The 11,526-nt window shown below is 34.4% G+C and overlaps 1 protein-coding gene and 3 non-coding genes across 4 annotated transcripts; 1 reads left to right on the top strand and 3 right to left on the bottom strand.

The window, feature by feature from the left end:
* On the bottom strand, nt 1-5,327 carry npr-40 (G-protein coupled receptors family 1 profile domain-containing protein). Its single transcript, NM_001392893.1, has 10 exons — nt 3,129-5,327; nt 2,732-2,875; nt 1,974-2,075; nt 1,833-1,927; nt 1,671-1,785; nt 1,467-1,618; nt 1,199-1,394; nt 597-775; nt 431-550; nt 1-382 (listed from the first exon to the last, which is right to left on the bottom strand). Exons 1-10 carry the CDS (start codon nt 3,237-3,239, stop codon nt 277-279), a joined length of 1,320 nt encoding a protein of 439 aa, NP_001379041.1. The 5' UTR covers nt 3,240-5,327; the 3' UTR covers nt 1-276.
* On the top strand, nt 3,382-3,505 carry Y70D2A.3. The gene has a single exon (NR_072620.1). It is a non-coding gene; the product is annotated as an Unclassified non-coding RNA Y70D2A.3 (non-coding RNA).
* A 2,992-nt stretch (nt 5,328-8,319) lies between the features above and the next one.
* On the bottom strand, nt 8,320-8,463 carry Y70D2A.4. Its single transcript, NR_072619.1, has one exon. It is a non-coding gene; the product is annotated as an Unclassified non-coding RNA Y70D2A.4 (non-coding RNA).
* Nucleotides 8,464-11,394: 2,931 nt separating this feature from the next.
* Nucleotides 11,395-11,526, bottom strand: Y70D2A.5. Its single transcript, NR_072618.1, has one exon. It is a non-coding gene; the product is annotated as an Unclassified non-coding RNA Y70D2A.5 (non-coding RNA).

The raw sequence follows: 11,526 nt of genomic DNA, 5'->3' as shown, positions 1-11,526 counted from the left end.
TAAATAAAAAATATTTATTTTCACATTTGTGTTCACAATTCAAACATACATGCATTTTATTATGACATTTGTCGCTTATATTTTAATTTTTCATTTTGTTTTGTTTTCTCATTTTTTATATATATCTACAGTATTCACAACATAAGACTGGTAAACAAGGAATGGTATCAAAGAGAAAATTTCAGGGAAATTGTAAATATATATATATATATATATATATATATATATATATATATTCGTGACAATAATTTCAAATAGTTATTAGGTTGTATTGTTTTACACGTGATCTCCGGTATCGGAAGTGACTGACTCGTTTTCTTTAATGACAGTTAATTTCTCGATTAAACTGTCCGCAGGTACTCCCCGCCGAACGGAATCTTTTCTGAAATTTGAATGAATTTAATAAGCGGTCGATTATTTGACCACTCACCCAGATTTCAACGAGCTATTTCTAGAGTCATCGAATTTCTTTGAATCATTATCGTTGCCGTCGATTCCTCGCTTTTCACCATTCTTGTTTGCGTCGCGAATTGTGGAATTTTTTGTAGATCTGAAATATAAATTCAATGGGATAATCATATCAGTTGAAATTCTACCTTGTATATTTCGAAAGTGGAGTAGTTGGTTGACCCTTTACTCTCGCAGGCTTTGTGATCTTCTTACATGTAATTACGTGCGCACAAATACTGCGGATGTCTGGATTGATGAGACAGTAAAAGTAGAAATTCATTGCGAACTTGGTAAATTCTAGTAAGTTCACAACTGCTCGGAAGATCTGAAAAAAAAATTGCATAACAAATCTGTCAGTACTCATTCTAAATTTTTTTTTACAGCACGCAATAAAACTTTGTGTAGAGCATAAGATCGTACTAATTATAGAAAAATACAATAGATCTGGTTTTGTCAAAAAAAAGAGCAGCCAAGTGATAAAGCATTCTAGGTAAACGCAAAGATAAATGATTTTTCTTAACTTTCAAAAAAAATTTCCCTAGTTTTATATTATACTTGATGATATTTGCTAATTTTTTGTAAGTTTACATGTTGAAAATTAATTTTTTTTACAAATCTCAGACTTGGTGAAAATTGTGCTTTTTCGGGAACACTATCTATATAACTGTCACTATTTTTGTAAGATCTAATGTGTTGCAGTTTTGCCACAATTACTCAGTATTCCCTTCGCTAATATTCCCAAACTTACTTGAAATCCGACATTGTTATTTTTCGTATCCGCCACTAAAATAGTGAGTGGAGCTGCTGGAATAGTGCACACAAAGAACACAATGACAATTGCAAAGAGCAATATAAAAAGTCGCTTCTCCTCCTTCTCGCTCTTTTCGAACATAAACTTTTTCTGAGAGTTTGCCAGCCGCTCCATCCTATCCCGCTTGGTGTTTCTGAAACAACATAAATTTGCATTCCTTCTCTCGACCACCCCCACATCCCCACCCCACTCAACGCACACTTACCTATACGTTATAAGAATCTTGATGTTGAGAAATGCGACAAGGAAGAATGGAAATATTCTGGATATGAGCTCGCGAGCAGTTTCATAAATCACGAACCAATCCGGTCGCTTTGCGTCACACACTACGTATGGGCATACGGATACCAGGAAGCTCTGAGGGAAATGGATCGTAGAAAAAGAAAATTATAATAGTAAATAATAATACCTCCGGTACCAGATCAGAAATGTCATGAACATTCTTCTTTACCGCCCATGGTGCATAGATACAGAAATTGAACATATAAGCAAGTGCAAATAATACATAACAGATTTTCCGTGACCTAAAATAAAATCAACTTTTCATTTTCAATAATCTTCCAAAAACTACCTTAAACCATATGCAAACGGTTTACACACCGCCATATACTGTGATAACGTCAGAAATACAACAATCCACACACTTGAGCCCATCAAAGCGTTCGCCTGAAAATTCAATTGTTCAAGAAGTCCCCATTCTCTACAACTGTACCAAAGGAAACCCAATGTGCGCATAGAAAAACGCCGATGATTTGGAGCAGGCACGAATGTCGAGCAGCCACATGATCATTGGTATAACAGAGAATTGTGTGAGCTGAAAATGAGGAGTAAGGGCCAAAAACCAAGTCTAAAACTGCTAGAGACTCGGGGGGGGGGGGAGGGGGGTGTACTACGTAACGTTCTAAAATCTACTAATTAGTTCTACTTTTAATAGGTTCTCGGAACATGAATGTTCAAAGGAAATGGAGGAAGAAAAGGAAATGCTTTGCTGAAATCTCGGACTACTTTTTTTTATTGAAACATTGATTTACTGCTAAATCCTAAATGCTACTAATTTTTTTTAATTCAGGAACTGTTGCTAAAAATAAATTTCAAAAAAATTGTTAAAAGTTAGAATTATTAATTATAATCATTTTCACCTATCATGATAGTCATCCAAAAAATCATTTTTTACGGATTCAATTTTTGAAATTAATGAATTAATTATTTATATTTTGGTATTGTAAGGGATCACAATTTTTCAAAAATTACTACTTTCAACATACAGACAATGCAAATTTTTTTGACAATGCAACCTTTATGAATTATTTAATCACTAGAGTTCAATAGACTAATATATAATGTATAGTATATAATTCAAAACGTTGAATTTTTAAACAATTGTCTGTTTTTGATAACCAACTATAACCAATTGTAGCGACAGAGACCCGTTTTTTGAAATACCGTTTGTTTCAATAATTTTGCTCTTACCAAATCAGTCATAGCCAGCAGTGTCAGGTATGTGTATATGATTGATGATTTCCGTAATAATGGGTGTGTTAAAGTGACAACTGTTAACACATCACCCACTATTCCAAATATGATTATGAACGGCGCAATGTAAGCATATGTAATCTGAAATCAATTTTATTGTTATTTTTATTTTATGGTTCCGGTTCCTTTATGGGAATCTCAGATTTTAAACTTCTTTTTTTGAAGTGTCTGATGATGACTGTGTCGATGTGATCAGTTGATCATCAAACTAAACAAATTGAGTTTTAAAACTCTAGACACAGTAGTAGTACTCGCTCTTTCCGTGTTGTTCGACGAAAGAAAAAATTGAGAAAAATCGTTTCTTTTTGACATTTTTTCCCCTATTCGTTCTAACCTTATTTATGTTTGAAGTGGCTTCTTCCCGTGGCGAATGACTCAATAACGTCGAGAAATCAATCGTCTCATTTTTCCGCAGAAATTGACACAAATGGTGAGCCACTGCCATTTTCAGTGTTTTGGGTGTCAGATGAGCAAAAAAGTGTTCGGAGATGAAGAGGGCGGCGAAACTGAAAAAATCGAATAAACAGAAATAGCAAATAAACAAACAGGGGGTTACAGCCAGGCCAAGAATTGGTGTTCAGGCCCCGGCGTCTCGAGGCGGCCAAGAAAATATGCAAAAAAGGTCTAGATCATTCAATGTTATGCAAAACGAGTGGGGGAATGGCAAACTACGTGGAACTCTAGAAACGAAACTGAATGATTTCATCGAGTGTAACTTTGCAGACATTTGATTCCCGGAAGTTGCAGGTTAACTGAAAGCAGATGCTCTCACGTTTAGTTTTACCAACTTTTATCTTCGATTTCGCGTTTAATTTTTTCTATATTTGTGTTGAAATCTGCTATAACATGTAATATTAAGCAAAGTGGATGTAACAAATCATACGTTTCAAATTTATCATAAATATGATTGTCAAAAGACCTACCTTATTGTACGTCTTCTTAGTAGGTAAAAAGGTAATTACTCATATTGTTATTATGAGAAAACTCTGATTTTTTATCAAAAAGTCCAAAAATCCTTATAGTTAGGTATACAGACATACAATACATAGGCATGCTGAAATTAAAATACTACTTCAAAAATTATTTTTTTCAGTTTTCAAATAGTGTTCAAATTCAAAAATAGCAAGACGGGATATTGCCAAATTAGCTTTTTGAATATAGAAATCTCTTATAGAAGCTACATCAGAAACTATCCTGTTTAACAAATTGAAAAGACAACGAATATAATGCTACAACTAGACAAGCAGCACACAAAGACAGAATTTCATAAAAGCACGTGGTGCCAGGCTGTCCCATTACGGTTTGATCTACAAAAAATGCGGGAATTTTTTCCTCAAAAAATGTGACGCCAGCACGTAGTTAACGATGCGAAATCAGATGCGTCTAAATTCCCGCAATTCTCGTAGATCTACGTAGATCACACCGACATGGGGCAGCCTAACCCACGTTTACAAATAATTTTTCACGACTCTATGAAGGTTTTAGTCTTATCAGCAAACAGTAATGAGAAAATGTTCATTTAAAAAATTTGATTAAACATGGGCAACGCTTTGCTGAAATACTGTTTTAAATACAACCTTGGAGAAAGAAAATTGAAATTTGAAGTTTTTGACCAACCAAGACTGGTTCATGTAATCAAAATTGGCCATCATAGTTTCATTTTATAAAACTATAATGTAAACCAAAATTCTAACAAAGGAAAAACTGGTCTGCCTCAAATTTTAGGCTTGCAAATTCGCAAAGCAAAAACACAGGTATTTAATGACTATTGCACATGGTCATATGACACTCATAAAGACGTAACAATTAGCTTGCTAGAAACTATATTAGCAAAATATCTCGAGAATTCTGATTTGTCTCTTTTTTTGGATTCAAGCTTGCTGAAAACTTTACTTTAAATTTAAAACTTATTTATTCAAAAAATAACAACCTTATCTACTTGATCTGAAGTTGACTGAAGTGAAGCTGGAACCGCCTACATCAAATCTAAGTCAAGTTTTTTGAGCTGCACATAACTTGTGTTGTATATCTATTTTAATTTTAATTTTCTTTTCTACATACGTTTAGGTTGAATAAATAAGTTATTTCAAGATATAAGTTCAAAATATTTAAACATTTTGCGGTCAAGAAACAATGAATTTCAAAAAAGCTGCACGCTTTTCTCTCCTTTGATTCTCAGCTTTCGTCATGAAACCTAGAACCTAAGGTTAATAAAATCCCAGATAAAAAAAATGAGATTCTAGAGTTTTGCCGAATTTGAAGTGAATATGCGCTTCATTCTCAAGGGGCAAATCGCAATTCAAGTGGCTTCTGCTGCCTTTTTTTAGTGATATAACGGCATAAATATTCCTACCCACTCTTTGCCAGAGACAACTTTTGCTCTCTGCCTGTCTTGAGGCGCACGTTGACAAAGTATTGATTGGGTTGAGAAATGAAAGTACAAACCTGTGTGTGTTTTCTATATGTTCTTGTGTTCAATATTGAGTTACAAGGTGCTGATTTTCATGTTCGTCAAAATGGTAATTTATCTGAAAAGAAAAAGAATGTCTGGAACAAATTTTGAGAGATATTGAAATTATTCAAGAAAAATAACAAAAAAAAACGTCAATCGAATAGAGAGATAGGGATAGGCTTTCGTCATAGCATTTAATTGAATAATCTGAATGGAAATATAAACAACGAAATTTGTGGAATTCATGTCTAAATGCTTACTGGTTAAGCTTAAAACGGCAAAACTACTTCTGGATAATCTAACGTTTCTGGCAATAAAAACAGTGGGAAAGTAGAGTGAAACATGATAAAATAGGGTAAAATAACTACAGATGTTCAAGAATAACAGAATAACTCTGGCGCGTTCAAGTTGTGCTGCTTTATGTCCGAAACAATTAAATATCGAAAAGACTAGCACCACCACCTGGATGCAAAAGACGAGTCTCTGTGTGGAACGGCTATGAATACTTTGACATCAATCAATCTTCGGAAACTAACGCTCAGATGTAGACGACGACGACGACTACGAAGTCGGAACCGGATGGAGCACGGAGCATGCAGACATGGTGTAATTGAAGGCGAGGAGCACGAGACAGAGCTCCCTTATTACAGTATTTATGGTCATGTGTAGCTTTATTTTTGTTTCTTGCAAAATTCAAGTGGCGCAAGTAGTGGAAGACCAGAACTCAAAACAAAAAACGAACTTAAACAATAAGATCAGTTTCTGGGGAAATCTCAGAAAACCCTAGTTTACAATTTTCATAAACTCAAAAAGTCTTTGATTTGAAAAAAAAACGTTCAAAGCAACTGCCTTGATAATTTCGAAGTTAAAAACTAAAATTATATACATTGTCTCATGTAAGATTTTAAAAATGTGAAAAGAAGACGAGTTTATAATTAGACATGCAGTTTGTGCCACGTACGACAATTTAGCTCGCTGTTGCAAAACCAATACGTATGTTGAAACAAGTTTCACAGAGTAGGTTTGGAAAAAAAGTACGCCTGTGAGATGTCGGTCGCCACAACTGTAGAGATTGTATGAGTTGTCTTATTGATCAGGAAGTGAAAAAATGCTTGAAATAGCGGTTTATTAACATAAATAACTCGGCATTTGGCTCTAGCTTCTTGCCCAAGTTTGGCCCAAAAAAATTTAACTTGAATCAGAAGTTGGCTAAACTTGGGCAAAAGTTGGGCAAGACTTTGGCACAACTTGGATTCGGGCAACATCAAAGTTTAACCCAAGTTTCATCCAACTCTTGCCATACTTCTACCCAAGTTTGACACGAAACAAAAAAGTTTGGGCCAAAGTTTGGCAAGAGTTGGGTGAAACTTGAATTAAACTTTGATGCCGCCCGTATCCAAGTTTTGCCAAAGTCTTGCCCAACGTTTGCCAAAGTTTAGCCAACTTCTGATCCAAGTTAATATTTTTTGAGCCAAACTTGGGCAAGAAGCTAGAGCAAAATTCCGAGAAGGCCCCCTTAGAGAGTTGAAATGCTAGTTGAATACTTTTGATTTGTCTAAAATATCCCCAAAATAAATTTACTTGGCACTGGATTACTGTAAAATTGTTAGCGCCGGGAACCACTCCAGAACTAATACTACTTCATTGAGCTAAATCTCACATAGTTTGTCTCATATTTATTATGGTCTAAAAAGTGTAAACCAGTAAACCAGTGAAGGGAAAATTAAATGAGCAGAGGATACACTCGACGCTCTTCCCCTTTTGTTCTTTTTCATTTGCTCAACATCCTTCATGTTCTTTTCTTAAAAATAGGTCTTATACATACACACACATACGCATTCCCCATTTATATGGAAAATTCATCGTCATCAGTGTCACTAGAACAAAAAAAAAGAGTATCTATTCAGGAAGCGAAGCTCTTCAAACCCTAATAAACGAATTGGCAATCTAGTCAGCCGTCAAGTGTCTTTCGAAAAAAGGGCCCCTTTTTTGACAAAAAAAGAAGAAGAAATATCAGTGCAAAAAACGAATTTGATTCGGAGCTTTGACTCTAACGCTATTTCAATGTTTTTTCGACATATGAGCCAAGGTTTCTGTTCTTGGAAAAAACACAGGAAACCTGGTGATTAAGAGAAGAAAAGTTGAAATCAAGAGAGTGAGATTTGCGGAGAGAATTCTCGGAAATCACCTGCCATTGGTGAGGTAAAATATAAAATATTGGATCGTCTGAAAATTCGTATGAATTATTTACAAATTGCTCTTTATGAGTCGAAAAGTACTCTAGTCTGTTTTTCGATTGAAGTGATTTACATTTGAAGAAAATAATTAGAAATTAATAAAAAAATTCCACTATAATTTTATGAGTTTCAAAAAACTTTGAAAACAACAAACTTTCAAATGGAACCAAAATCATTCCAAATAAGTAACAACGAACATTTAGCGGCAGTGGACAACTAGAAAAAAGTCTACCTAAATTGTTCCAGTGCAATTTTGCATTGCTTTGAAGGCATGTGAAATTTCATAGAATTGTGGAAATTTGGAATTTTGTAAACTTGAAAAATTTCTGGTTCAAGTTGAATGAAAAAAAAATCCATCCAAAAAGCTCCCAGAATATTTGCGGGCCTCTAAAGTAGTGCAACTGAAACCTTTTCAGATCGATTTCTCTCCAGTTCAACGTGATCTACTGCCGCTAAATTATTGGTTGTGACCTATTAAGAAGGCCCTCTTTCAAAGTACACAGGTTTCATTCAAAAATCTAATTGTAAGCCGAAATACTTTCCTTGTGTGCAGAAAAATGAAATTGTAAAAAAACGTATTTTGTTTTATTTAATAAGCTTTAATAAACGAAGCTTATTTTCAAAAAGTCAAGAAATAAGCTTGTAAAAGTGTAGAGAAATCACTAACTGAAATTACGAGAATGTGATGGCTAAAATATTTTTACATTATTACGTATCAAATACAAAAACACCATGATAAAAACATTGTTAAGAAATCACACATTAGCTACAGATACAGATAGACTCGATACTAAAATGGGAAGTCAAGAAATAGGAGAGAATGGCAACCAAGTATTTTCTTTGTTCAAAACGAAAAGCTGTAACACATTTGTAATACTCGAAAGGAGAAGCAGAAGGCAAGGTGACAGACCTGTTATTTGTCCCTCCAAACGACACAGTTCACCACTTGCGAAACAAGATAATGTATATGCTGCCCTTAGTGAGGGAGATGGAGAGGACAGGCAGTTTTCGCCTTCGTCTTCTACCCGAGAAATACAGACAGGAACGAGGTATTACGTTGGATTGACCTTATGTGGAACTTCGGTTTATAGATTTTAGGGTTAAGAAAGAGACGTGCCAGGCACGCCGGATTTTTTAACAAGTCTAATTTTCTTATAAGCCGGTGAATATTAGCTTGCAGCGTCGCGCGCGTGGTTTGCAGTTAGCATAAAAAACATCAATCGCTAGATTTTAGTTTATTCATATTTGAGCTACAGTGGTGGAATAACAAAAAGTTTTTTTTTTAATTCAAAGGGGTGATGTTCAAATCAAAGTAACCATTCAATTACTGAAATCATCAAAACTGACCTGGGAATTTGTCCTACGCTATTAGTTTGCGATCGCTTCGGAGCTTTGAAAAAATTAAATATCTACGCATACTCTTAAAGGAAGCTTATGAGATCGTGACAAATTATGAAATAATACTGAACTAATTGAGCAAGCGTATTGACTACTAGTTGTCCATCGTTCACTACATGAAAAAACAAGTTGCTCGGCATTTTAATATTTCAACGAAATATTTTCTGAACCAAATAAAATATTGAAATTAGTAAGACGGTCTTACAATAAAAAGGGTGAGTGCAAGTATTTGGAAGACAAAATTACTATTAAAAGGTGGTAAAGTTAACATTTGCTTCCTACAAAATTACCTCAAACCCGCAATCACTGCTAACTTTAGCCAATTATGAACAGCTAGATGAAACCCTTGTGGGTAACAGTTTTGTATAAACAGGAATTCGCAAAACTGCGTTAATAAACAAAAAAAGCAGTTTGATTGAGCTCGAGAAACTGTCAGATGTTATTCTGGTAGTGTTGATTAATACAGAACAAATTGAGACGGTTAGGTATGTTCCCCCAATATTTTTCATTAAAATTTAATGATACAATATAGAAAAATACTTGCTTTGGTTATAAATAACTAGTTTTTAAGTAGAAAAAATTGGAAAAATCTTCAAAAACAGTCTGAATGTTGAAAATTGCCGGTGAAAATTGCCGAAAAATTGACAGCAATTTTCATAGCCAGTTTTCAGCATTCGGGCATTTGTTGAACACTTTCTTGGTTATAAAATTTATTTTCAAGTGAAGCAAATATTGCTCTATATTGTATCATTAACGTTCAATGAAAAAATCAGGGAAACATGCCCAACCGTCTCATTTATTAGAATTACCGGTCGGCAATTGCCGCGCACCCTTGGATTAAAATAACAAAAAATACTAGCATGCACTTTAAATTTTTGGATGACTTCGTAACTGCAGCCCTAAAAGAAAGAGGTGGAAGAAAAATAGAAGAACTTGGCAGCCTTATTTTTCTTAAAATGAAGTTCATAATCAAATGGGTAATGGAAAATGTCTTCAAATTTTTTTTTTGAGAGAGTGTATATATGTATATACTTTTCTTAATCTATTTTCAAAAATGCTTTTGAATAAGGAATCACCTTTTTGAAAACCCTATAACCTACCAGAATGAAACTCGATTTTATTATTTTCATGTTTAAACCATTTGAGCATTTAACCGGGATGCTCATAAATAATTTAGCACTAGAACTTCCTGCTCTAAACGTTTCCCGCATTTTCAAATCAAGAACGTAAAACAATTGTTGCAGTGCAGTGGTTTGTCTTTGTGTTTTCTTTTCTAATTCATTTTCATTCCTCAATTCTCAGCGCTTCAATTCAGATTGCATGTGCTGCTCCGTCGTCTTCTTTCCAAACCACCAGCGCCTTTCGTCAAGCCCTCGCTTATCTGAGGTCACGACCGACTGCCGCATTTGATTAATTAAAGAATTACACGAAAAAGTGAAATAAACACAGAGTGAATCAAGAAGAATAAGCTACGAAGTGTGAACAAAAAGAAACGAATCAAAAAATGCGACGGGAAGAAGATGGAAGATGGAAGAGCTCGGTGCGTTGGAGAATGGTTGAAATTGCATAGGACCTGCGCTTGAACGATCCGACAAACGAAACTTGATTTCGGAATCAGATTGTGTGAGTAAGCTGACATAAGACAAGGGGATGACTGGCAGGAAGGCACGAAATCTTATGTTTTGAGAATAAAAAAATCGAGCCACAAAACATTGTATTGTTAAATGGAGATAAGAATAATCAGTATAGTAGTGTTTGTCACTACATATGAAAAGTTGAAAAACAGAAGTGATCTCTAAAGGTAGAACTTTAAACAATCATTGTAAAATTTTCTACATCAATATTGTAAGTTCGTTGTGTTTCCAAAAGTTTTGAAAAGTGTTGGACTGCAGTTACTGAAATTTTTTTGAAATGGAAAGTTAATGGTTAATTTCAAAGTTTGATATTTATGTAACTTAGTTAAAACGCCTAATATTTACAGTACATTACATAAAATCAATAAAAAATCCCAATCACGTGATATCTTATCTGAAGTTTTCAGGTTTTTTTTGTGAGCGGTAGTCCGACTTCGAATGGAACGTTAAGTTGAAAAAATTCTAATTTTCTAAAATTCCAAATAATCTTTTAATTGTGTATTTACTTTTTCTGTAGAGAGTATGAAGTAAGTACTAACCCTAAAAACCTAACATGTTGGATCAAAAATACTAGAGCCTGAAAGAAAGAGGTTGAAATTGAATATTTCACGGTTAGATACTTACCTAAGTTCTTTAAGCAATAAATTGAGATGTTTGAGAATCGTTTTAACATCATTTTTAAATCTTTTTTTTTTTTTGAAAAATGGGAGGACTATCTTTTTAGCTTTTAAAAAAATAATGCAAACGTCAACTAGTATTGTCGTCACTAAACAGCTTCAAACACATTTCGATGACGATTACTGTTTGCGCATACAGAAGGCAAAACGAACATGAAACCTGTGCAAATTATTACTTCCACAGAAGTGTATAGGAAAGGAGCGCAGCAAGAGAAAAAAAATAGAAGGGCGATCTGATAAAACACGGGGTCCCCGTCTTCTTTTGCGCTGATTCTTGCGCTGAGATAGACGAAGGCAACTCAGCGAGCAAAACGAGAGGAAAAAATACTTATGG

This window comes from Caenorhabditis elegans, chromosome X, assembly GCF_000002985.6.
Source record: "Caenorhabditis elegans chromosome X".
NCBI lineage: Eukaryota > Metazoa > Nematoda > Chromadorea > Rhabditida > Rhabditidae > Caenorhabditis > Caenorhabditis elegans.
This window is presented reverse-complemented; position numbering and strand designations above follow the sequence as displayed.

Bases quoted from the DNA above. Each gene is read 5' to 3' on its own strand.
- npr-40 (NM_001392893.1), bottom strand. From the start codon at position 3,239: ATGGCAGTGGCTCACCATTTGTGTCAATTTCTGCGGAAAAATGAGACG. The intron at 2,076-2,731 runs GTAAGAGCAAAA...CCTCATTTTCAG, and splicing joins TGCTGGCTATGACTGATTTG to CTCACACAATTCTCTGTTAT. The intron at 1,395-1,466 runs GTAAGTGTGCGT...ATGTTGTTTCAG, and splicing joins AAGATTCTTATAACGTATAG to AAACACCAAGCGGGATAGGA.